At 34.5% G+C, this 27740-nt stretch overlaps 1 protein-coding gene across 5 annotated transcripts; it reads left to right on the top strand.

Moving 5' to 3' along the window:
* Nucleotides 1-5513: 5513 nt before the first annotated feature.
* Nucleotides 5514-26728, top strand: LOC105647220 (Leucine-rich repeat protein kinase family protein). Of its 5 annotated transcripts, none has more exons than XM_037636744.1 (11): nucleotides 5514-5533; nucleotides 8461-8631; nucleotides 11012-11144; nucleotides 11311-11382; nucleotides 12137-12280; nucleotides 12877-12942; nucleotides 23005-23075; nucleotides 23157-23294; nucleotides 24972-25313; nucleotides 25711-26105; nucleotides 26221-26728. In XM_037636744.1, the coding sequence occupies exons 2-11, from the start codon at nucleotides 8523-8525 to the stop codon at nucleotides 26533-26535; spliced, it is 1785 nt and encodes a 594-aa protein (XP_037492672.1). In that variant the 5' UTR covers nucleotides 5514-5533; nucleotides 8461-8522; the 3' UTR covers nucleotides 26536-26728. The 5 variants fall into 5 exon arrangements, with proteins under 5 accessions (XP_037492672.1, XP_089576002.1, XP_012088621.2 ...); XM_012233231.4 differs by lacking the exon at nucleotides 5514-5533 and adding an exon at nucleotides 6450-6971; XM_089719876.1 differs by lacking the exons at nucleotides 5514-5533; nucleotides 12877-12942 and adding an exon at nucleotides 6448-6971.
* Nucleotides 26729-27740: the final 1012 nt, after the last annotated feature.

Genomic DNA, 27740 nt, shown 5'->3' with positions numbered 1-27740 from the left:
AAATGAAATCCGCTTATTGATTGGAGCGATTTATTAGTTTTAAATTTGACCAATTAATGCTTCAATTTGTTTTCATTTTGTTTCTTAGATCTTCGTAGTGGTTGATATCTTTTAGCAGAAACAATTAATAGTTTCACAGTATCTTTCTAATTTCAAATAGGCGAAGCTTAAATAGAAAGCTTTTTTGTTTTTCTTGATAAATTTTAATAAATAATTTCTTATTATTTATCTGTTTTTAAATGATAAAATTTTATGTTTGTTATTTATTTTTTCTAGGTTTGAATTAGAAGAAAAGAATATTGATTGGTTGCTTCAATTAACGATTTATAGTTATTTTATTAATGATCACGAAATATGGTTTTCAACTTATAATTTAACAATTAAGTCTCTTGCTCTCATCATTCTGTATTTAGTTTTTCACAATTTCAGTTGCGTGGAATTTTCTTCTGCTTCTTCAGTGCCATGACCCGTTTCCATGACCGAACCGGGACTAAGGTCCAGGTAAGCTTAAGGCCCGTAGTAAACTTAAACTACAAAACCCATACACGCCACACACAAAACCTTAGGAACAATAAGCCCATATAAATTAGAATATATATATATATGTATATATCTAATAAGCACATATTACTGGCCTAATCTCAGATGTCTCAAATAAAACACACTTTGGGGCTAACGATGATACATCACATTCATACTATGGGCTACTGATAATACATACGCTTAGAGAAAATAATGAAAACATCTATGGACTCATAAATTAACATACCTATTTTAATACACGACTAGAGGTACATAATTCCTACAACCGCGGAGTTCACTAACAAAGAAATACAAATAAGTCCTCGTACATATAACTATTTAATGAATTAATTTCTGAAATTAGCAAATTCTTTTCTAGCTTTATGATGAAGGGAACAGAGCTTTAACCGGGACATAGAAGAATCTACTTCCTGAAAGTTTAAACAAGAGAGATGTGAGCTTATTAATGAATATTAATTATTGCACACACATGCATTCGCACGAATGTGTAAATATATCAATCTAGTCATCCGACAAGATATATGATCATGAGGCGATCTTGCAAATGACACAACAATAGCAATCACAATTATTAACACCTTCACATAATCACATCACGTGGAAATTGGTCTGTGGTGTCACCGAAACCCTCGATGAGCCGTCCTCCCACACGGCCCACCCTCTCATGCCGTGTGCACTAGGGAGTCGATCCCCCATACATGGCCGACAGGTCTATTCTTCACTTGACCGGTCCTCTCATTGTTTTTCATTCTCTCTTTTCTTTTCCATACCAACAAGAGGCCACTCTGTGGTTTTTCATATCATCCATATCATATCAGGTGCACACGAGGGTGCCGATCTCCCCATACCTGGCCGACAGTCAAATTCCATATTTTCATCATTTCCAGGATTGTCCTCACAAACCCATGATGACTCACTTCATCCCAACTCCATACAAACAAGGCATAACATTATCACAACACAAATAATCAAGCTTTGCAATTAAATGCAAGCATATCAAGTAATTAAACACCAGCTTGCAAGGGCTTAAATAAACATTCATATGCCAATTCAAATAAATATGAGAGCATTAGATAATAACATAATATAATAATTGGTTCTTGAAACATAAATAGATAAATAAATAAATAATATAAGTAAATAAAGAACTTCATTTTAAATATTTCAAAGTATAGAATTAATCTAAAGAAACATATTAACTTATTTATTGTATGTGATTAGCCTAGATTCTATCGAGATTTCGGCAGAACCTCTCCTAAAATTTGATTATACCACAATTCAACAATAAATTCTCAAAGTCTATCCATCGAGCAATTCACAACAACTAATCCCATCCGCCATAAGCATTATTCATTCATCTAAACACTTATTCCATTCATACAGTCCATCCGACGGGTAATCAACCAAACTAATTTCCCTTCCTCCATATCAAGTAATAGTATAAATATCTAATCACAATACAAAACTTTAGTTATTAATAATCCAAGCTTAAGCATCATTATTGGCCATTTACTACTAACACAAAAACTGCCTTACCCTACTATCTAAAGTTAAGCCGATTCATAAGGTAACTAATGAATGAATATAAACATTTACCTAATCTCCACATCCTACTAGTTTAAAGTATCCATATATTTTTCAAATAACAACTAATTTGCAATTTAGCTAATAGATAGCCAACCACTTGCTACTAGGTTCATATTCCATGTTATAAAGTAACTAATTCAAGTTGTTATATACATGTGTATAACCAAAACTTCTATCAATTTTAAATCATACTAATAATAATCCTAACTATCTTTTTAATGCTAGTTAGTTCAAATATACACTTAAATGCATCTAATAAAATTCCAAATTCTAGTCACTAAAACCTACATTTAAATCCTCCTAAATTCTCCAACTAATTCACAACTTCAAAGCCTAATATTTCAAAGTCCCACAATTAACTATCTATTTGAAATTAACTAAATTACCCAGTAAATTTAAGCTTGAAATTTATACTAAAAATTTGGAATTGGGTCTTAGAGCGTACCAATCGAGATTCGGGCGACGATTCCATAATCCATGCTAGGAGAGGAAGATTCTATCTCTTAGTGCCTCGCCGGAGGCTCGCCGGACAGCCGCCGCTGGCCCGCCGTGCAAGGTTGTCGGAAAATCCCAAACAATCCAGAATTTTGCAATACTTACACCAAAATGCTCCAAATCACTCGTAGAAGCTGAATTTGGTGTCGTTTTGAGGAGATAGTGGCTCCTTTGGCCGGATCGACCGCCACAGCCATCTCCACACCACCGTCCATGGTGGTTTCAATTCCTTCCACCAAATCCGTCGATTCTTGGATGGAAAATGTTCGCACAAGAGGGGGGAACTGATTGGAGCTCACCTTGAGGCCATCAGTCGCTTGAATCAAGCTAAATTGTCGAAAATCAAAGGTTGGAAACTATCGGAGGTGACAGTCCCATTTCGCGCCGTTAGGGACTCTTTCCGCATGAAAGGAGGCCGGAAAAATGATCGGCGAGGCTTTGGGAACCGATCGCCACTCGCTCTCGTCGTGCGGTGGTCGGAAAACGGGGAGGGAGGAGGAAAAACGCGCTGGCCCAAGGAAGGAGAAGAAAAATAAAAGGAAAGCAGGTTCTAGAGCTTTCTAGGCCATTTCAGTTCGATTCAAACCGGTTTGATTTGATTCAATGGTTTTGGTTCGATTTTTGCTTGGTTTATGGGTTTTTCACTTGGTTTTTGAAAAATTCAAACTGGTTTATAGGTCCGGTTGATTTATTTTTAATTGATTTAATATTTAACGTCCAATGTAATTCTTAAGAAATTTAGAAAATTCTTGGTTAGGAGCTGCGACACTAAACTTTGGGCTTAGGCCCAACTCACGAATTTGGACGCAGTTTAAGGTTATACAGTACTTGCAGCCCACATAGTTAAAATCTTGATTTTTGATTTAATAAAAATTCAAATGTTTCAAAAATAAAATTATGAGGTCTTTCATTCAGCTTTTTGGCATCATGCTTTTATTTTTGACTTAGGTTGAATGCTACTGTGAAATTAATAAGTCTCTCCGATGGGATATAGAAAGATCAGTGTGGAACCATTTGCAAAGGACTTTCAGGTTTAGTTTTTATATTTCTTTTTGTATAATCTATCTATTATCTATGTAAGTATTGGTTTGCTTTTAATGATTACACTTTTGCATTTTATAGATTGTACAAGATCATAAAAAGTTGTCTCTCCAGTCTTAAGATGCTTCTTTACTTTTTGATGCCAAAGTAACTGATTATTATTCAGTGTTTTAATTTTTTAATTAAATAATTAGGCAAGTCTGGAAAGCTTATTGAATAGTATTTATGACAACAAAGGATATTTCTGGTTGATATCTTTAATTTTTTATCTTAAAGTGAAATTAATTTTAAATTTGATCAATTAATGCTTTGATTTGTTTTCATTTCATTTCTTAAATATTTTCATGTTAATATCTTTTATAGTAGTTTCATAGTGTCTTTAGAATTTTAAATAGGCAAAACTTTAACATAGAGATATGAAAAACACAATTATGTACAATTGGAAGGCTTTTTTGCTATGGTTGACAAATTTTAATAAGAAAATTGTAATTATGTATGTGTTTTTAAATGATAGAATGTTAAGTTTTTAATTCAGGCATTATGTAATATTTTAAATAGTTTACTTTTGTAGGTTTGAATTAGAATAGAAAGATATTGATCAGCCACCTGAATTAATTATTCATGATTATTTTGTCAATGATCATCGAATATGGTCGTGTTATTCTACTGATCTTCCATGCATCAATGTTGGCAAGCCGAAGCATCCGACATATATTCCAATTGAGGTTTTGCTTTTAATTTATAATTAATCAATTTAGTCTCTTGCTCTCATAATCTTGTATTTATTTTTTTATAGTTTTTTTAAGCCTTGTCCCATAACTTTTGCATTTTGTAGATTGTGCAAGATCATAAAAAAACCGTCTCCCCTGCCTTAAGATGCTTATTCACTGCTTAGTACAAGAAGAAATATCATTAGCCAATTTGAACTAAGGTAATTAATTATGGTTCACAATTTGGTACAAATAATTCACATTCGTGTTTTAATATTCTTATTGATGTGTTGGCAATCTCATGGTCTGATCTTCTTGGTTTGATTTATATTTTATTCATATTTCAACAATCTTTTAGTATTTTTTTTTATGCTTGGGGGCTTAATTTTAGAATTAAATATTATCATTTGAATTCAATTTGATTTTTTTTTTTAAATTAGATTATTGTTGAATTATGTTTGATTTCTTAAGAAATCAATTTGATTTTATCTCAAACTATAAATTTTTTGTTTGTATTTTCATTTAATTGTATGAATATTTGCCTATATAGATTTTTCCTTTGAGAGGAAAAATGTTTCAAATAGTTTGAAAATTAAATCCAAAAAAGGTTACTTCTCCTACTATGATTATATATTTCTTTGCTAATTTTTTCATTTTTTTTCCCAATAATTCAAGCTTTAACTTTTAAAATATTTATTGCTTGGATGTCAAAATTTTCACAATCACCATATTTTTAGCTTTTTGTATGCTTGTCAAATGTAAATGCTGCACTTTTACCTATTGCATACTTACCACATGTAAGTTGTGCACAGTGTAATGCATACTTGCCACATGTTTCATTTTACTCTTTCTCAACTTTTGCATGTTTACTAAGTGCGTAAAATTCTAACAAATGCTATGCATGCTTGCCAAATGTTCAATTACCATATTTGTTATCCTTTACATGTACATCAAATGTATATAATTGCCATGTTTCTTACCTTTTGCATGTTTGCCACATGTAAAGTCATAATAAATTATTTACATATTTCCTAATTGTTTCTCTATAAAATCAATCAACTTCAAGAATCACACATACTTGCTATTCTCGCCATCTTTTTTCAATTCACTAATATGTAGCTAAAATGAAACTCAGCTCCAATTCTTAGGGCTATGAGGTAACTAACGTTGCATTTCTGTCCTTTTTCTGCACTCTATGCACATTTGAATCCTGATAATCCTAATAATTTTTGTGTTTCTTCTTGATAGTAATTTTTTTTATTAGTTTCGATGTGTTTGATTATTACAAAAGTTGGAAACCTATTATTCAATTTTTCCTTTTAATACTGTCTATTTTGGATATATTTTTATAATAGTCTTGAGTGTACTTTTGTGAGTAGATGATGATAAAATTTTTTTATTCTTTGTTTGTGCCATTATTGTTTTCTAGGAGAGTAAATATGAGAGACGAATTAACTGCTTACCTATTAACATCTTTAACTGTATCATGAAGCCGAATGAGCTCCATAAGAAATTCTATTCTGACCCCAAAATGAAGGTTATTCCAATCAAAATTCTGTGTGCAAGTTGTCCGGCTTGGTAAGCAGGTAGAGATGTTAATAGGTAAGCAATTAAAATCTTGATTCAAATGAAACCAAGCGAGAGAATGTTGCACATGCATGGAAAGTTGATACAGATAGAAAATAATTAATAATAGGTTCTTATAAATGTATTATCAAAAATGTATTATATAAATTATTGTAAATTAAGAAATTATTGTAAAGTTAGTATAATAAAAATCATTTTGTGAATGCATTGTACAACTACTTTGTAAATTATTATAAGTGCACCGTGTAAGTTATTACTTTGAAGCCCATGAAGATAAATATGACCAAAATTTATTTTTACCCAGTTGTGTTAGTTACATCATATTTTAATATAATATAAAGATGACTCGTAACATCGCCCGGCCCTAAAAACCTAGTTTTTACTAATGATACTAATGATATTATAGTGAGATAGAAATAAATTTTAGGGATGTTGTAATAATTTTACTAAATAAAATGGACCATTTGATTAATTTTATCAAACCTTGGGGGTGTCCGTGAAGACGCAGCAAAAACCAGCATAAGATGTCAGCCATTGAGGCAGCAATATGGTCTATGTCTGTGCATCCCTCACCAGACGCCAACACCAAAGAAAGCTTTGCTTGCCGTATTGTATACAGTATTGTATGCGATGGCAAATTGGCAAAGGCATCTGCTTCGATGAAAGGATTTTATTTAACTTTAATTTTAATTTTAATTTTTTATGAAAACCCAAAAGAAGAGTGTAGATAAGAAGCATTAATTAGTGGGATTCTCATTCTTATTCCACCAATAACACTTGCACAGTCTCTAGTAGGGCTCTCACATTCTTCCTTATTGGCCTTCTCAGAATTTCCTTTTCTTCTTGCCCTTTCCTCTTTCCTCTTCTCAAATGCTTTGTGGGTCCCTTGCACTAATGTATCATATATTTCACTGGCTCATCATTATCTTTAATTTCAATTTTTTCTTCTTTTTGATTCATGGTGGCTTGCATTTGTATTTCCCATGGCTAAACCTGGAGGACAACCAGGTACGCTTCGATAATATTTTTTCAAATTTATTGTTTCTCCTTTTCTTGATTTTTATATATGCTATTTATGCTCCTCCTCTTTGATGGGTATTGATTTTGGCCCTCTTTTACAGTTATATTTGGATAAACAAATAGCTTATGATTTAGAAGTCTACTGTATTTTCTTCTTCTTTTTATTTATGGTATTTGTATGTATCTGTCTCTTTTAAATTGCAGCTGATGGTTAGCGTTTATGGAAGTTTGTGAATATTTCAAAGGCATGAACAGGCTGCAAACGTTTGTAGCTTATCATAAATGTTAGAAAAACAATTATAAGAATTGGAAATAATGGGTCCCCCATCCAGTCTTGCAATACAGCTCCATAACATAGATAGATAAATAAAGAAAGAAAGAAAGAAAGAAAAAAAAAACCTTATCTTAATTTATTAAACAGGCCAATTAAGTAACTATGTAGAGTTAGCTCAATTGGTGCATTTGGAAGAGTTAATTGCAGGCCAAGCTCATGGTTTCAGTCCACAACCTTTCTATGAAGAATGGAAAACTTTGAATCAAAACAAAAAGAAATAAAAGCCAGGTGGTTCTATACAGGACCCAATGGGAAAGAAAAATATATGTTTGTGTTTCTGGGTGCAAAAGACAATACTATTTTATTGCTTTGTTTTTACTTTTTTTTTTTTTCCAATTTGTTTCATTACCAAAGTATATGAGGATTATCTCATGAGATTATGAAGTTTACTACGTAGAAGCTATGGCTAAACTTAAGGTGAAGCATCATTTTAGGTTGGAGCACTATTGGCCTTACAACAAAGGCTTGCACAATTTATTTAGAACTTAGAGCATACTGGCACATGATTAAACTAAACATCTGTCCAAATTGGAATTCTGTGAGAAAGAACTTATGGTGTGCAGTAATATACCTCGAATAGGCCATTTCATTTTTTCTAATTGCAGCATCATAAATTACAAAGTTCACATGGTTACTGCATCAATTCTGCCCTTGGTCGATTGTTGTTTCTTCATTTCATGCCTAAATCGATGATATAAATCTTAGCATGTTGGAAGTATAGCCTACTTGGTGCAAGTAATATGTGGAGGATAACTTTTTACTGTTTGATGCAGTGGATTTTGATGTTCAAAGAGTTTCTTTGTTTTATCTCCCTCTCCTCACCGAAATAAAGCTTGCCATCAATATCCCTTCTTTTTAACTTGCCTACACTGGCATATACGAGGCTGATATATTTTATTGATGTAGTCTGCGTTTTTTACTTTTTGGTGCTCCTATTGCTATATGGCATGTGCCAGCCTTCTTGCTTTCAAATTTTTAATATAGCATCAGGATTTAATATTTTGGTGATGCATATATATTTTTATTATTATGTAAGTTAGGTCTCAATTATTTCCTCCCATTTCACTTTTAATAAGTCTAAATTTCTGATTTAGAATAAGTATTTGCACCTTGGTCTAAACATTTGATATTTCTTTTCCTTAGAATATCCAAATTCTGGCAAGAGATTTACTAGCGAATCTTTCATAGAGACGAAGCAAAATTATATGTTTGGAGCTTTTTCCACATGGCATCCTCTAAAGCTAGTCATTGGCGGTTTCATACTCCTCAATTTTCTAACAATTGGTTTTTCCTCCAAGGATCCTGACCTTGAAGGTTTGGTATATCTTACTATTGCTTGTTAGCCAAGATTGGTGTCATGTAGATGACAAGAGCTAGCTATTGATGTCAATTGGGTGTTGCCACATTTTGAAAGTCATAGTGCATAATTGATTAAGACATAGTGTCATAAATGATTTTGACATTTTGCAGTATTATAGTTTTCAATGGTTATGGGGCTCAATCATCTTTACTTAGGGAGTAACAAATTCATGAGCTTTGTGTTGAGGTATATAATCTTTTTATATATAAAAATTTCATTTTATCTATCAGTTTTAAATTTTTACAATTTTTTAATTTTAAGACATGTTAGAGGGAAAAGAGTTTCTTTTGCAATATTAAGTTTTTTAATTATTAATATAGGTCTTCATTAGCACATAAAAAGGATAAATTGCACAACTTTATGGCTCAATGACTACCTATTTAAATGCTAATATAAAAATATGAATTGCAAGTTTCCAACCATATGTAGAAAACTATTCCAAGTAAAATTAAATTCCTTTAATATTAAAATTAAGTTCTTCTAAAGCAGTAACTTATATCATACAATTTAAAAAGTGCATAAGGTTTGGTATATATCAAATTAATGGAGGATACTCTAAATGAAAAGAAAAGAACCCACTAGTCACTTCTACTAGCTCGCCACATTAGCGCCTTTTCTTTGTTGCTCTTTCTAATAATAGGTTCACACTAAAAAAAATAAAACTTCTTTTCATTAAATTTTTCAAGATTTTGAAAAAAAAAAAAAAAAGAAAATTATCTGTCATATTTCTGATTAATTGACAAAGTTTGCCATGCATATAAAATACCATATGGTATTTAATGGAAAAAATTATCATTTCGAATGCTATATTTATTACTAGACTTGTAAACTTGCCTGGACAAGAGTATTTATATATCAACCCTCCCTAGGGCCCACACATGTGAGATGCTTTGTGCACTGGGTCGTCTTTTCTAGTGTGCAACCTATGTGACAAATCTAAGACATGAAAGTTGCTTACTTGCTTATGAAGATCTAGTTGTTTGATCTATTTACTCGGTATTCAAGCAAATCAACGGACAACCTCATAGCACAAATAGTATGTTGGAAGTTCTATTTGTCTTTGGGTATTATTAGGGTTAATTGCAGCCATCATGCCTGAACTTAGGGGTATAGCACTTTAGCGTACTTATCCTTTTTTTCTTGGAAAAATTATAAACGTGTCCCCATATTATGCCAAAATTAACTACTCTGTCCCCGTATTTTTTAAAATACATTACTTAATCCCTATCTTTTTTACTATTTTACATTATTGTCTTTTCATAAAAAAAATTCAACTTTTTCTGTTAAATGGCTTTTGAAAGGATACAAATATCTTTAACTCCCTCTTAAATTCGCATTTTCCACCATATATGTCTCTTGAACCAACCAATGGAAACATTTCCATAGTTAAACGATCAAGACGAAAACCAACCAATTAGGGTATCACATCTCCTTGCTAGTCCTTGAGTTGTGCGAGACTTCACAAACCAGTCAAAATGGAATAAAGGTGATGTACCAAATGCAGCCTTTAACTCATCCCAATTCCCATAACCAAGTTTCTGAACCGTGCAAAACTGCAAGTTGTAATAGAAAAGTTTTCACATCACTGTATGTCTAATGTTTGAAAAAGAAGCTGGGGAGAGAAAAAGAGAGGGGCAAAGAAGACATATCAGAGATAAATAACTTGTTATTGGATCTGTTTGGAGGTGGAGTGGTTGGGTTTGAGCATTGTGATAATGGGGAGCATGGGTTTTGGAGCTGCAAATTCCAAGGAAGGGGCTTTTGCGTCTTTTTTTCCTATCCATTCAATATCCAAAATTGGCTCAATTTGGGAATAGACAAGGAGGAGATAGGAGAGAGAAGGTTTTTAAGCTGAGTATAGCAGCTAACATGACTTTAGAAAATGATTTATTGACTATCCAGAGAGCCACATCAGCTGTCTAGTGCTATGCCCCTAGTTCCCGGATGATGGCTAAAATTAACCCCTCATATGGTAAATCATTAAGTTGTGTAATTCATGTAATATAGTTTTATTGTTAGTTTTTTAAATATATTTTTACACTTGTTTTAGTGATTATCATAATTATTCTGTAATGTTTCATTTGTGCATCCTCCTGATCTTTCATCAAGGTCAAGGAAGGAAAATGTAATGGGTTTTTGGCTTTCCGTGATATGTGAGCCAAAAACAGACACTCTTTTCACATGCTCTATGATTTTCCATCACATTTTACTTGTAATACCACTTCTTTTTTCCTTTAAATTTTGATTTTGGAGGCATTGGCTTGATTATGGATGGCTGCAGCAAGATAGTTTGCACCTTGTTAATGATTAGTTTTTACTTTTACTAATGTGTAGGTGAAGCTTTAGTTGAGCTTCTAAAGGCTCTTAATGATTCCCATGGTCAAATAAAAGATTGGAATTATTATTTGGTGAGCCCTTGCTTTAGTTGGTCTCATATCACTTGCAGAAATGGAAGTGTCACCTCCCTGTAAGTGCATCCATTTGGCAACTGCTTCTGTTATTTTAAGGGGAATGGTTGGATTGCTGATATACTGCACTGTAATTTGAATATTGCTTGAGTAATAGTTCTTTCATTAGTATTTTCTGTCTGTCCTGTTCCAGTACATTTACTTTGTGAATGTACTAATTTGCAGGAGCTTGGCTTCAATTGGCTTTTCAGGAACTCTTTCACCTGCAATTATGAAACTGAAGTTCTTGGTTAGCTTGTAAGTTGGCATTCTTGATGGATAAACTTGCACTACATGCATGATGACAGATATATGGAAACAAAGAGATGAGGAAAATGCTTTCAGCAACATTAGGCTAGAAATGTTATTTCAAAAGAGCTTCCTATGGTTTAAGTTTGGACTAGAGAAATTTTAAGATGGATTTCCAGTGCGGGGTGGAAAGAGTTCTTGAAGATTGAGTAAATAGTATGATTGAGGAAGCAAATCAAATTTTAAAATGGTGGAGCAAAGGTAACAAAATTTAGTGACCTGAAGTTTTATCATTTTGCAAGGATAGGGTGTAGAAGGATAGAGAGGACAAAGGAAGGAAAAATCGAAATAATGAAGATAATAATTTACTTGAGGGTTTGGGACTTGTAATATTATTTTGGATTCTATGCTAAAGAGGTTAACTAAAGGGGGAGAGAAGGTTTAGGGAGGCAGAATGTCTGGGGTGGCTTTGAGTCTTGTGAGAGACAGAGAGTCACAGGAATTTTCTTGCGACATCACCTATTCACATAAAAGCTTAGTAGCACTTTCGTCCATTTGGCAAACATGTGAAAACAGATGTAGAACTTCTCACCATTAGTATCTAGGAATAGGATTGCTGCAATGAAAAGGATGAGAATGAAAGTGACCTTAAAGTTGGACAAGGATATGTAACGTACTCTTCTTCTTGTTATTCTTCCTTCTTTTCCATCTTTATTCCTCATACTGTGTTCTCATTTTAAAGGAATTATTCTATTCCATACAGGGAACTACAGAACAATAATCTATCGGGCCCATTACCAGATTATCTTGGAAACATGGAACTGCTAGAAAATCTGAATCTTGCAAATAATAAATTCAATGGTTCTATACCAATCTCGTGGGCCCAGCTATCCAACTTAAAGCATTTGTAAGTCTTATTTTATCTCGAAGAGTCTTCTTTTATTTCTTTATTTATGCATGAAGGAACATAATCATGTGTAGTTCAATTTAAGGTTTCTTGACCATAACTTTCTTTGCTTTTCTCATTCCACTTTTTCATATTGATTAATTTTGTTATTGGTTGTTCTACTAAGAAATTTTACATTTAGAGGTTTCATGTGGCTTTGGGTTATGGTTATTGGTTGTACTACTATTTATTCCACAAATGCTGTCTTATTTATTGTAGACAGATGTGCTTTTTCATTTTTTTTTTTTTTTTTTTTTTTTTTTTTTTTTAAGTTTGTTGAATCAGTGGAATAATTATGTTACTGATTTTAATTGTGGTGCATGATATCAATTATAAACATCCTATTTCGATAAGTTTGGGTTCAAAAGAAAATTATTTTAGGATTGACTCACTTTAAGGAATCTCTTTTTCAATTTTCTAGCCTTGGTAGAGGCAAAATTTTTAAAATGGTGCCTTTATTTCCATGTCTTATTTCTCAATTTGCCTTTTCTTTTTCACCTTTGTGCTTTTGGACTAGTTGACTATTTATGTTACTTGTGAATCTCTTCATTTGACAGGGATCTTTCATCCAATGATTTAACTGGACAAGTACCATTGCAACTTCTTTCAGTTCCAGAGTTCAAGTATACTTCACTAATATTTTACCTCTCTTTGAAATTTCATTAGCCATTTTCTTTTTAAATTTTCTTTATATATATATATATATATATATATATATATATGTAGTTGGTATCGGCTTAGTCAATTTGATTGCTAACAGTGAAAAGAATGCAGTGGAGACTGGAGTATAGCAATTTTCTATTAGTTCTGGAATTTACAAATAAGATGTATTGGAAGGGAGAAGGCATATGGATACTCCAATAATAGACATGCCCTCTCTTTTCTACAAGGATATAAGACCTAGAATAGATCATTATCCTGTTCTTGCTTCTATTGAATTTAGAAAAATGAAGGAAATTGTTATGGTCCTGAGTTTGTGATCTGGTTTGGTTTTGACTAACACAAAAATAGATTCTGTATTAGATAGAAATTTGAATTTGTTTGAATTCCTTTTCTACCTGCGGTTGCTGATTTAAGGGCTTGTTAAGAGAGAATTCTATGATCTCTTAGAGCTTGTTAAGGGAGAACCGTTCGATCTCTGAGTTTTAGGACTCAAACCTTTGTTTAAAATTCTGCCTATTCTTTCATTAATGCACATCCTTTTAAACAATTGAATCCAACGCAAAAGATTAATAACTACCTACTACACTCAAGACTTGCTAAACCACCTCACTGATGCCCACTAACAAAGAAAGTAATAAAAACATGATAAAAACTGAATAACTAGCTTTGGTAGCAATCCAAGCAAAGCAAGTAAAGCTTATTCGTCCTTTAGGAGCAAGCAAGAACAGCTACTCTCTCAACAGGCAACCTCTTTTCAACAGGGGGAATTTGCTTCTAGCAACTTCTGGAACTGCTGATAGACCTTTCCCTTGCAACATAGAAAGATAATAAAAAGAGAGGTAAAACTAATCTAGATACAGCAGTAAAACTACCTTAGATACAGCAATAGAACTATCCTAATGCAGCAGGTCTGGAACGTTACTCTCCCCACAGTTATAGCAAAAGCCTCCAACCCGACGGTATTCCATCTCCACTCTACTAGAAGGGAGATTCTGAAGGAGTAACTATTTGTGATGGTGTGTATCAACAATTTTCTGCTTAAGCAGACTACTAGATTTTCCTGGATGCTTCTCTTCTCATACAGATGAGCGAAATTCATCACTGTTGTTAAATCTCTTGGGTTCTGTGATTCCACCTCAATTCCAATATAGTCTTGTAAGCCACTAAGGAAAATCTTGACATCTTGTTCAGCAGTAAGGTTAGAATATCTAGTTGATGGCTGTTCAAATTTCCATTGACACTCTTCCACCGTTCTGTTTGTCGAACCTTGGCCAATTCTCCCAGTTTATTGCCATGCACCGAAGGTCCAAATCTTCTATTGCATTGATGTTTGAACTCATTCCAAGTAAGGCCAGGTCTGTCTTTATACAACTTAATAAACCACACTTGTGCATCTCCTAAATAAATTGGCAACAACCTTCCCGGAAATGTTCTGGTGACAGAATTTTAATTCACGACGACTGAGCTATGCCAAGAGATCATGAGACCCATCATACTTAGAAAATTTTATTTTGGAATACTGAGGCATATAATTTCCCATCTCCCCATTCTCCTTTGCTACTCATGGTTCATTGTGCCGAAAAGAACAGGGACTTGAAGTTGCAATTCCTTTCCCTTTTCTTTTGACACACGCAATTCTCGTTCCAGTTCCTGAAATTAGGTTGATAATGTTTCTATGGAAATCCTATCTTTTTGCCTCTGCCTTTTTGTTTTGCCCTTTCTGCATTTTCCTTCTCTTCTCTGCTTTATCCATAACCATGAAGGCTTAAAATTGCTTTTGTAATTCTTGTGAATCCACCATAACCATTGGCTCTGATACCAAGTTGTTATGGTGCGACTTTGTTATCTGGTTTGGCGTTGATTAACAAAAAAAATCAGGTTTTGTATTAGATAGAAATCTGAATTTGTTGGAATTCCTTCCTTTCCTAACTACAGTTGCTCATTTAAGGGCTCGTTAAGAGAGAACCCTATGATCTCTTAGAGCTCATTTAGAGAGAATCCATAATCTTTATTTTTTGGGGCTCAAACCTTTGGTTAAAATTCTCCTTACTTCTTTCATTAATGCACATCCTTTTAAACAATTGAATGCAAAGCAAAAAAATTGATAACTACACAATACTATAAAGACTTGCTTAACCACCCCACTACCCACTAACAAAGAAACTAATAAAAACATGATAAGCTGAATAAATAAAACTAACGTAGATACAATAGTAAACCTACCCTAACTACAGCAATAAAACTACCCTAATACAGCCGGTACCTAACAGAAAAAAAAGAATAAAATGATTGTTAAATAAAAATAAACTTGTGACAGCAAGCAACTAATGAGTTCCATGATTGGATTCCTCAGTCTGGATAATAAGTTTCAGATGTCACAAACAAAGAAAATTGTTACTGTGTCGTGGTGATAATGAGCTCTTAACAAAAGAGACTGTACTGTTCAATCTTTTCATGTATATGCAGCGACTTTTTTTTTGAACTAGCTTTGTAATCGATCAGCTCACATGCGGATGTGTTTGACCTTGCTAAGTGTGCTTAATGCATTATGAGATTATGATGCAGGTGCTTGGTAGATGTTAACCTGCCATCAATGTTTTCTGTGGACATGTATCTCTATCGTGTGTAAGAATCCCAGTGAATCTTAAAGGTCTTTAGTCACAACTAGGTTTAACTCTTGCTAAGCTTTTAATAAAAGATGCTTGAAAGTTAGCATGCACATGATTAAATAGATAAATAAAGGAGAATAATTTTAAAAAACGAGAGGAGGTTGGGGGGAGGGGGGGGGGGGGGGGCAACTTTTTTTTTGAACTAGCTTTGTAATCAATCAGCTCATAAGTGGATATCCTTGTCCTTGCTAACTGTGCTTAACGCATTATGAGATTATGATGCAGGTGCTTGGTGACTTCCCATCAATGTTGTCTGTGCACATGTATCTGTACTGTGTGTAAGAATCCTAGTGAATTTTAGCTCTTGCTAAGCTTTAATAAAAGATGCTTGAAAGTTACCATGCACATGAATAAATAGATAAATAAAGGAGGATAATTAGAGAAAAGAAAGAATGGGAAAGAGGGGGGGGGGGGGGGTGGGGATGGGTGGGGGATGATGAAAAGCAGTATGACAGTCATAGAAAAGGTAAAGTGGAATTCTTCAACAATTTATCTATAGGCATTTGATCATCAATAAATTACGGTCAAGAATGTGAAATACGAAAGGTATACCAGTGCTTGAATTAATTGACAAGGGAGTACAAAATTTAGTGATAAATTCTCAAGATAGTGGCCATCAATTAAACAAGAAATAAGCGTCACTCCCAAATTGATTGGGGTTGGCTATATGATTCTTTGTTACCATTTCTGCTTTGTTCAACTAATAGCAAGAAGTAAGCAAAGTATAAAATAGGGGAACAAAGGATTTTGAAAGAAAATAGTTTTGGTAAAAATTTTTGAAAATCTTAAAAGATTTGCTGTTAAGTGATAAACAAGCTGAAGAAATTAAAGGAAAGAATATGTTGTTCTTTCTATTGTATTATCTTTTTCAACCTCTACTCCACCATATATATACCAAATATTGTTCCAATATAGGTTGTAATCTCAATATAGGTTGTAATCTAAATAGGAGTAAACCTAAACTAGGAAACACAATATTTACGCTAATTAGGAATAAATCTAAACTAAGAAATACAATATTTACTTCAATCACAAAGATTTCAACACTCCCCCTCAAGTTGGTGCATAGATATTACTCATGCCCAACTTGCAAACTAAAGGATGAAACAACTTGCTATGCAAACCCTTTGTGAAAACATTAGCTAGTTGCTCTTTTGAAGCTATATAGGAGACACTTATAAAACCTTCAACTATCTTCTCTTTTATATAAAGTGACGATCAATCTCTATGTGCTTAGTTCGATCATGCTGGACTGGATTGTTCATAATGCTGATGGCTGCTTTACTATCACAAAACAATGATATTTTTGTTGTTTCAACCAACTTGAACTCTTCCATTAATCTGCGCAACCATAGAAGTTCATAGATTCCTTGTGCCATAGCTCTATATTCAGCTTCTGCATTGGACCTTGCAACAACAGCCTGCTTCTTGCTTCTCCATGTGACCAGGTTTCCTCCAACAAAAACACAATAACTTGAGGTTGATCTCCTGTCATCAAGGGAACCAGCCCAATCCGCATATGTATAGCCTGTTATTGTTAAATGGCCATTTTTAGAAAATAAGTCTTCTACCTGGCGCTGATTTTAATATCTTAGAATCCGATGCACTGCTTCTAAGTGAGACTCCCGAGGGTCATGCATGTACTGACTCACTAAACTTACAGCATATGTAATATTTGGTCTAGTATGGGCAAGGTAAATCAACCTCCCGACCAATCTCTGATACCTGCCAACATCAACTGAACTTCCCACTCCAGCTTGAAGCTAATGATTGGCTTCAATAGGTGATTCTGAAGGTTTACATCCCAACATACCAGTTTCTTTAGGAAGATCAAGGATGTACTTTCTCTGAGAAATAAAAATCCTTTTTTCTGACCTAGCAACTTCTATCCCAAGGAAATATCTCAACTTTCCCAAATCCTTAATCTCAAACTCCCTGGCTAACAAATTTCTCAAGTGGGTCATTTCTTCTTTATTATTTCCAATCATCATTATATCATCAACATAAACAATAAGCAATGTGATCTTACCTTCATGATGTTTAATGAACAAAGTATGATTAGCATAGCTCTGAATATACCCAAAAGAAAGCATAGCTTTACTAAGCCTTTCAAACCATGCTCTTGGAAATTGTTTCAGCCAATTTAATGACTTCTTCAGCTTGCAAACTTTTCCTCTGGTTTTTTCATCATCAAATCCAGGAGGAATCTCCATATACACATCTTCTGTCAAATCACCATGTAGAAAAACATTTTGAACATCAAATTGATGTAACTCCCAGTCAAGAATGACTGCACAAGACAACAAAATTCTGATTGTGTTCATCTTGGCTACAGGGGCAAATGTTTTCTGATAATCAACTCCATAGGTGTGACTGAATCCTCTGGCTACCATCTAGCCTTGTATCTCTCAATTGAACCCTATGTTTAATTGTGAACACCCATTTACATCCAACTGGCTTCTTTCCTGGTGGAGTTACAAGATCCTATGTCTCATTTTTTGCCAAAGCTCTCATCTCCTCAACCATTGCAGCCTTCCATTTTGAGTCCTGTAATGCCTCTTGCCAATCATGCGCTATAGAAACAGAAGAAACAGACAAAACAAAGGCTCTATAGGAAGGGGACAGAGCATTATAGGAGATAAAATGGGAGATAGGATGTTTAGTGCATGTTCTAACTCCTTTTCTAAGAGCAATAGGAATATCAAGGTCATTGTCAGAAGGACTGGAATCAAGATTAGGATCAGAATCAACAGGAATTAAAAAAGACTCACGAAGTTCTTGTTCTTCTGTATCTTCAGGGACTGAAATTGGAGAGGACGGTTGATCAGAGGTCTCATACTCCATGGTTGTATCTATATTAGTCCGTCGTGTGTAGGTTTTCAAATCAGGTCTATCCAATCTTCCTAGAGGTTTGGCTGGTTCTCTCTTACTATCTATGTCTACAGGAATCTCCCCCTAGAAAGAATGTCATCCATCACCTCTTCCATCTGATATTTCTCCCCTTGAAAAGGTGACTGGGAAGGAAAATAAGATTCAAACTCCCAAAGGTAACATCTATACTCACAAAGTATTTCCTAGAAGAAGGATTGATGCGTCCCACATCGTCAGCGGAGTATATCCTGGGCTAGTGTATAAGGCTGAGTTCAATCCTTTCTCTACGAGCTAGCTTTTGGGGCGAAGTTAGGGGTCCAGTCTCTTGCAAGAGTACTTGTAAGAGTCCCTTATCATTTGGTATCAGAGCTCTGGCTCCGTAGGGTCGGTGTCTCATGGGGTTCGTCAGAACGCCGACTGAGGCAGTCGGGTTTTTTGAGGGTGGGGATGATGCGTCTCACATCGCCCGCGGAGTACATTGTAGGCTAGTGTATAAGGCTGAGTTCAATCCTTCCTCTACGAGCTAGCTTTTAGGGCGAAGTTAGGGGTCCAGTCTCTTGCAAGACTTGCAAGAGTCCTTTATCAAGGATGATAACACTTGTATGCTTTTTGAGTAGTAGAGTAGCCAACAAACACACACTTCAAGGCTTTAGGATCTAATTTGCTTAGACCATTCTGATGAAGAAAGCAAACACAACCAAAGACATTAGGAGGTACAACATAAGAGTTTTTTCCTTGAAGAATCTCTAATGGAGTTTTAAACTATACGATTGACAAGGTAATCAGCAGTCAAAATAGCATCCCCCCAATATGGTTTGGGAAGATTCATAGTGAACATAACAGACCTAGCTACTTCCAATAAATGCCTATTTTTTCTTTCCACTACTCCATTTTGAGCACTAGTATTGACACAACTAGTTTGATGTATAATACCATTAGAATCTAAATAAGAACGAAAATCTACATTCATGTATTCAGTACCATTATCAATTCTTAGAATTTTAACATGGGCATCAAACTGAGGACAAATCATTTTATGGAAGTTCTGAAAACATGAAAAAGCTTCATTTTTTGTTTTCATCAAATAAACCCAAGTCAATCTAGTGCAACATTCAGTAAAGGTCACAAACCATCTATAACTAGAAAGAGAGACAGTTTTAGTAGGACCCCAAACATCAGAATGAATAGTAGCAAAAGGAATCAAATTTTTATTATTAATTGGAGAATAAGAATGCCTGGTGTGTTTGGCAAGTTTACAAGCATCATATACTAATGAATTAAAATCACATTTAGCAAACAAAGTGGGAAATAAACGTCCTAAAACAAAAAAAGAGGGATGTCCTAATCTCCTATGCCATTGAATAACTTCATGGGAAGGATTTTTAGAAGTTACTAACAAAGCTTGACTGGTAGCCGAATTTGAAAAACGACAAACGTCATCCATCAGATACAGTGCATCGCGCAAGCTACCATTGCCAATCGTTCTCCCTGTGTTCAGTTCCTGAAATATACAATGAGTAGGGTAAAAAGTTACTTTGCAATTAAGTGCTTTTGTGATTAAGCTAACAGATAACGGATTAATAGGAAATCTAGGAACATGAAGAACATGGGAGAGTTTAATATTGGAAATACAGTCAATAGAACCTGTGCTAGCAATCGGTACTAAGGAGCCATCTGCAATGCGAAATTTGTCTGTGCCTTGATACTTAGAATATGTGAGGAAATGTTTTATAGAGCCTGTTGTATGTTTATTTGCTTTTGAATCTATAATCCAAGAGGGTTTTGCAATTTTTGCAAGAAAGGTAAGAAAAGCATTACCTGAATTAACAAAATTAGAGGCTGCAGTCTGAGTTGAGGACGAATCAAGCTGTGAAAACAATTCTTTCAGGGACTGAATTTCCTTATCAGAAAAGCTTTTAGCAGTAGATGGTTCCTCAGATAAAGCTCCACTATCAGATATGTGTGCCTGTGGTCTAGAAGAACTGATCCGCTTCCCTCCACGCCCTTTAGTTGGGCGTCCATGTAATTTCTAGCAGAACTCCTTAGTGTGCCTATTCTTACCGCAATAGTTACAAAATAATTGATCTCTATCTGAGGAACTGCTCTTTGTAGCCTGGATATGTTCTCTTGCAGAATTAGCAATCAATCTTGCTTTATCAATTGTAGATCTGTGAACCATAGCATTCCTCTTAGTCTCCTCTTTCTGTACAAATGAGTATGCTTGTTGTAAAGATGGAAAAGGATCTCGTCCAAGAACTTGGACTCGAATCTGATCATACTCGTTATTTAGGCCAGCCAGAAAACCATACACACGTTCTATTTCAATCAACTTTTGAACTTGAGTCGCATCATCAGTACATCTTACTTGAAAGTCTTGATAATAATCCAGTTCCTGCCATAACCCACGAAGTTCAGCAGAATACTCAGCGATAGTCAGATCTCCCTGCTTGGTTTCATGAACTTTCTGTCGCACTTCATACCTCTGAGCATAGTTTCCAGTTTGTGCATACGTTTGTGAAGCGGCATCCCATATCGTCTTAGCTGTATCAAGAAGCAAATATCCTCGGGAAATAGTTGGTTGTATGGAATTTATTAACCATATGACATAATGAGAGAATTCTCGAATTTTCACTTGTTAAAGGCCGGATCTATCGAAACTGGTTTAGTTGCTCCACCATCAAGGTATCCTTGCAAACCTCTAGCTTCAATAAATAATAAATAAGACTGAGACCAAGCCAGATAGTTTGTTCTATCTAACTTCACCGGACTAATTTGAAGTGAGGGGCTCTTTGAGTGAAAACCCATATCTACCTTCTTTTCGTCACCCATATCTTCAGAAAAACTTAAACGGCAGCAGTGGTGGAAATAAACCAAAAAAAGGAAAAAAAATTCCAAAAGGCAAAACTGGTGCTGAAGAACCAGTAGCTCTAAGTCGCCACACCGAGTCGAGGTCGCCGGAACAAGAATCGTCGACGGAGCTCGCCGGAAACAGTCGCACTCGCCGGCGCGTGAAGAACGGCCAGAATCTTCTGGAGGCGCGTGGTCGGACAGCGACGCGATTTGGACAGATTGCCTATCGGCGGTCGCTCTTCCTTCTGAGCCTGCCGGTGACAACCAACTCTCACTCCTGGCGGTACTGTGGATATCTCAAACCACTTTCAAATGGAAACCATTGCCGAAAAATTCACGGCAATGGCCCTGATACCATGAAGAAATTAAAAGAAAGAATATGTTGTATTTCTTTCTATTGTATTATCTTTTTCAACCTCTACTCCACTATATGTATATCAAAAATGTTCCAAGAAGTAATCTAAATAGGAATAAAACTAAACTAGGAAACACAATCTTTACTCTAATTAGGAATAAACCTAAACTTTAGGACACAATATTTACTTTAATCACAAAGATTTCAACACAAGCATAAGACAGACAATAACAGAAAAAGCCTTAAGCCTAGGCTAGTTGTGGTCGGATGGATAAATCTTTTGTCTCCATTTGTTTATGTTCATAATTTTATCCTCATTAATCTCGATAGGCAGTAGATCTTTCATGACCACTTCCCTTCATATGGCTCTAGGTCTACCTCTTCCCAGTTTAGACCCTCTATCACTGAAGTATTGCATTTACAAATCCGGGCATTATGGGGAACTATGTAACACATGACTAAACCATTGCAGACATCCTCTCATTTTATCCCTGACTTTTACCAATTGCATTTTTTGTCGAATGTGGTCATTCTTAATCTTCTTCAACCTTGTGTGACCATACATCTATCTTAATATCCGCATCTCTGCTACATTCATCTTATGAACATGCTGCGCTTTCAGTTCCCAACATTCATTACCACATAACATTGTAGGTCTCACTACTGTCCTATAGAACTTACCTTTCATCTTGTTAGGTATTTCCTATCACACGTGGCATTCCTCCCTTTCATCCATCCTACTTGAATTCTATGCATCACATCTTCATCAATCAGAATCCTCTTCTGGATTTATATAGTTGAATTTCAAAGGAAACAGAAGATTGGAAAGAAATGAAAGAGTATATATAGATATCTATAGTAAGTTATATTTGCAAATTAAAATCACAAAATAATATGAGTAAAAGAATAAAGTCACAAATACAAGCAAGTTAAAGGTGCATCTTGTTTCCATTCTTCTTTCTCGTTTGTGCTCACATAAACAGAAAACAGACACTACTATTACTACGGAAGCTTACTTTTTTCTACCTTATCTGCTCTAAGTTTGGTTTGCATTTACACACCCAACGGATGATATTCCCATTAGTTTAACTATTTGGCTTGAGTGTGTGCTTGATGAAAAATATCTGCAAATTGTACACAGAAGACATGCTTGCATGTAGATGTGTATGTAATCGGTTGTTCGAATATTATATTTACCTTATGCAATTCTATATCAGTGCATATATATTACATATCCAAAGTATACTATCAGTAGATTAACTGTTTTGCTTTTTCAGTTTCACTGCAACGGGTCTTGCTTGTGGCTCTAGCTTGGAAGAACCTTGCGTTTCCAATAATCCTTTTCCAGGTTTATTAAATTGTTGCTATGTTGTGTACTTTTTCCATGAAATACTGCTTGAGGCAGAGCTTATATACCGATATGTTGCAGTTTCAAAAAGCAAGTTAAGACTCAAGGTTGCTGTAATTGCTGCAAGCTGTGGGGTTTTCATGGTTCTGCTACTAGGTCTTGCATACTGGTACCATCAATGTTACAGACTCCAGCATGATGTCTTTGTTGATGTAGCTGGTAATTTTGCTTTGCCTTCCATAGTTAAATTTATTATCATCATAGTTTTGAATTTTGATCATAGTTTGACTCATATGCTAGGTTCTATAGTTCATTATTGCTTAGTTACTATTTGGTAGGTGTAGATGCTTAAATTTGTTTGGAAAATGATTATTAACTTTTCTTAGAAATGCAGATATTCTAGGTTAAGGAAAGCCATTTGCTGAAGTTTTGAACTCTTTGAGTTTTGTATTGAGCTCTTGTGCTTTAATTGAGTGACACTGTTCTCACAAACCTTTAATTTAGGATTTTTAGTTGTATGCTTTTGGCCAATAACATATTCGGTCCAAAATTAAATTTTGGGCTAAATGAAGACACTAATTTTACTTTGGGCCTAACTAAGCCAATTTCTTATTGAAAAATTGCATGTCGTATAGGGCAGATTTAGACTGGAAAAGGTGATCAACCAATGTTTTACGGTTTCTGTTTTTTAGAATTTGAGCGGTTTCCATGAAAAAAATGGCCAAAAAAAAAAATTTAAACAGAATAATAATTATTGTTATAATTATGAAAATGTACCATACATACAATTTACTATATTATAAATATATAATTTTAAAATTTTGGTGTTTCATTTTGATTTTTCTTTTGCCATTCTTTCATTTTTTTTCCCTCAAAGTTCAGTTTAGCTGTGCCTACTAAAGATTTTAGTTATTTTGATTTTCGTCAATTTTGCACCTGTATGGATGATGCTCGAACATGGAGATTTTTGCCATTCTATGGTGAAAAATCTTCATGGTGCTTGGGGAAATGTTTCCCACGGGTGGTGTTTTAGCCTTGGTGGCTATTAACCCAGTCAAGTCTACACTTTGTGTCAACTTGCATAGCATATGTGTGGGGGTGCAGACAATTTTGAAAAAACATATAATATTACAATAGAAGTTTGCAAATATAAATGTCAGCTTGAGGTGCAGCCCCTGTTACGAGTTGAGGCTTCTACTGTCATTTGTGATGTGTGTGTGTATATATATACTCCCATTTTTCTTTTAAAGACAGACATACGGTGAAAAAAAATATTTTGAAAGGCTGTCTAATTTATAAGCAATTATTTTTCCTTATCATGCTATAATTCGCCTCACTAAATAAAAATATAACATCTTAATGAAAAAAAAACTGGTTTCATCATTGACTATAATTATGATAAAGTATGTATTATTGAACATTGTAAAACCAGTTGAGGAAAATATTCTTACTTGTTGTTTTCATCAATAGGTAGACAAATATATATATATATATATATATATATATATATATATATATACAAGACATACAAACTAATTAGGGATCTAACAATAATACGACTATATACAACTAGGAATCTAACTCCCTTAACAAACATATAATTTAATATAATTTATATTTTTATTGTGAAAAAATATTTTAAAGCATTATTTATTTAGAATTGTTTATCCTATGGATTTCCACGTTCTAATTCACCTACCTGCATATAAAATAAAATTATCTTACTTACAAGTTGGACATATTTTCTATGTAACACCACTAGCTAGCTTGCTAACACTTAAACTAATATTGATACATTTTTTCCTCACAAAAACGTCTCGCAACTGAACTGCTATAACAGAAGAAGTGTCTCAGCCTTCAACAGGCTAACATCTTTTTATTTTTTCATAATTTTAGGTGAAGATGACTGCAAAATATCCTTTGGACAACTTAAAAGATTTTCTTGGCGTGAGATCCAACTTGCAACAGACAATTTCAGTGAGAGCAACATAATTGGACAGGGTGGCTTTGGTAAAGTTTACAAAGGTATTCTTTCAGACAACACAAAAGTTGCCATAAAACGTCTTACAGATTATCACAGCCCTGGAGGAGAAGCTGCATTCCAGAGAGAAGTTCAACTTATTAGCGTTGCAGTTCACAGGAATCTTCTACGTTTGATTGGCTTTTGTACGACCTCCTCTGAGAGAATTCTCGTTTATCCATATATGCAAAACCTCAGCGTCGCATATCACTTAAGAGGTATTTCCTTGTGTTCATAATCCTTTATTCCATCTTTCCAATGTTCAATAATATATTGATAAATAAAAACGAATCGTGTTCCTGAATTTTTACCTCATGCTTCTGAAATGGAGCCAAATTCTTCTGACTGTTGAACTTTTAGTGGAAGGCGTGATTATTGCCCAACCTGAGCCTTGATATGTCACTGATATGTACAGAGAAGAAGTCTTTATTTGTAGCTTCTTAGTGAAAAACCTTGCTTTAATTTATCTTGGGATCGTTTTACCTCATTCCCCTGGAGGTGTACTTGATTATGCAGTCAAGTGTTAAATGAAGTATCTCTTGTTTTTGTCAATAACCTATACCAGCCTGAAAGTGACACTCGTTTCCTATTGCATTTCGTGTTATTGTATTATAGATTTAAAACCAGGAGAAAAAGGCTTGGACTGGTCGACAAGGAAACGTGTCGCCTTTGGTACAGCTCATGGCCTGGAGTATCTACATGAACATTGTAATCCTAAGATTATACACCGTGACTTGAAGGCTGCTAACATCCTATTAGATGATGATTTTGAAGCTGTTCTTGGAGATTTTGGTTTAGCAAAGCTGGTAGACACAAGGTTGACTCATATTACCACCCAAATACGTGGTACCATGGGTCACATTGCCCCGGAATATTTGTCCACTGGAAAATCTTCAGAAAAGACAGATGTGTTTGGATATGGCATAACACTTCTTGAATTGGTAACTGGTCAGCGGGCAATAGACCTTTCTCGCCTTGAAGAGGAAGAGGATGTTCTTCTAGTTGATCATGTAAGAGTTTGAATCTACTGGAATTATATACACCGCATGTTAATTCTTGAATTTTGTGTTCTCTTTGCAAATTCTTTCACATAATGTGCAAATAATGTAAAAATGACATGAACAGATTAAAAAGTTACTGAGAGAGGATAGACTGGACGACATTGTGGATGGAAACTTGAAGACTTATGACCACCAAGAAGTTAAGACCATTATCCAGGTTGCATTACTGAGTACCCAAAGTTCACCTGAAGACCGTCCCACAATGGCAGAAGTGGTTAAACTGTTGCAAGGAGTTGGTCTGGCTGAGAGATGGGGGAAGTGGGAGCAGATGGAGCATGAGAGGAACCAAACATTCTCCTCACTCATGTCTTCCCAGTATGTGTGGGCTGAGGAATCAACTATTGAGCAAGAAGCTATACAGTTGTCCAGGGCTAGATAAGCTTTTGTAGAATATAATCAGTTTTGAGACCAGTATTATCAACATATACATCTGGAGTATTATATATATATATATATATATATAGATTGTACATGAAATGAAAAGCATATTATTGCTGTATTACAATATTCTGCATATTTTGCATGTAATAACTGTGGTTTGGTTTAAGATGGAATTGCTTGCTATTCCTCCATGGCCAAGAGAATGCCAATTCTTTCTCTTCTTTTTTCGTTTTTCTCCCTTTGGTTTGTTAGGAGAAGGATGTGAGAGTTACAGCCATGAGCTCCCAACTGCAAGTACTTGCAGGTGTTATCAAGCAGGATGGGTATTTTTGGATACCTGATATGCTAAAACTCGATATCGTGGGGCAGGTAGTTATAGATGAGGTTAGAATGGGTATAAATAGTAAAATGCTACCATGGCGGGTTGGATTAAGGTACAGGTTTAAGTCTTTGGGTGTCTTATCTGCTGTATCTATATGGGTCTGGTTATGATATTTTGTGCGGATATCTTATCCTTTTACATATTTTAAATGGATGTTTGAATTAGGGAAGCTTAAAGTTTGTTGACACTTGCATGTTTAAGGAATATATTAAATGGGCTTTGTATGGGTATGAATAGTAAGTATTTAAACGGGCTTGTGATGAATGAATACGAGTAGTTAAATTTTCACTAGGACAGATATGGTAGTCCAAAGTTTGCAGGTACCCATTCTACTTTATCCCTACTTGTGATCCATTATATGACCTTTTCGTAGACAAACTGAGCTGCAGAAGAGTATTATTTCCCATATTTTGATAATTATTTGCTGCCTTTCTGTACCTTCTAAAATTGCCTAGAAGGAAAAGAGAAGAAATTGTGATTAGGCACGTGCATTTTCTTAATTATTCATAAAAATTATACTGACCTATATTGGTAAACAATTACCCTTGAACAAGATTTTAGAGTGCATTTGAAATTATAGATAAATTAGATGAATATAATACAATGAAATCATATTGAATCGAGGTTGAGCTATATTTTTAGCTAGGAAAAGGCCTCAGTTTTGCTATATTATTCTACATTATATTTTGTAGTTTATTTTAAATTTTATTTTGTGAAATTTCTTGTTCAATAGGTTTACACATTTTTCCAAATCCAAACTATTTCTAGAAACACATTTGTTAAGAATGCTGGCTCTAAGAGCAATTAATCAAATTCACAAC

This window comes from Jatropha curcas, chromosome 3 (genome assembly GCF_041381405.1).
Source record: "Jatropha curcas cultivar XTBG-Jc1 chromosome 3, XTBG_Jcur_1.0, whole genome shotgun sequence".
In the NCBI taxonomy this organism is placed as follows: domain Eukaryota; kingdom Viridiplantae; phylum Streptophyta; class Magnoliopsida; order Malpighiales; family Euphorbiaceae; genus Jatropha; species Jatropha curcas.
The sequence above is the reverse complement of the archived record's forward strand: the minus strand, read 5'-3'. Positions and strand labels throughout refer to the sequence as shown.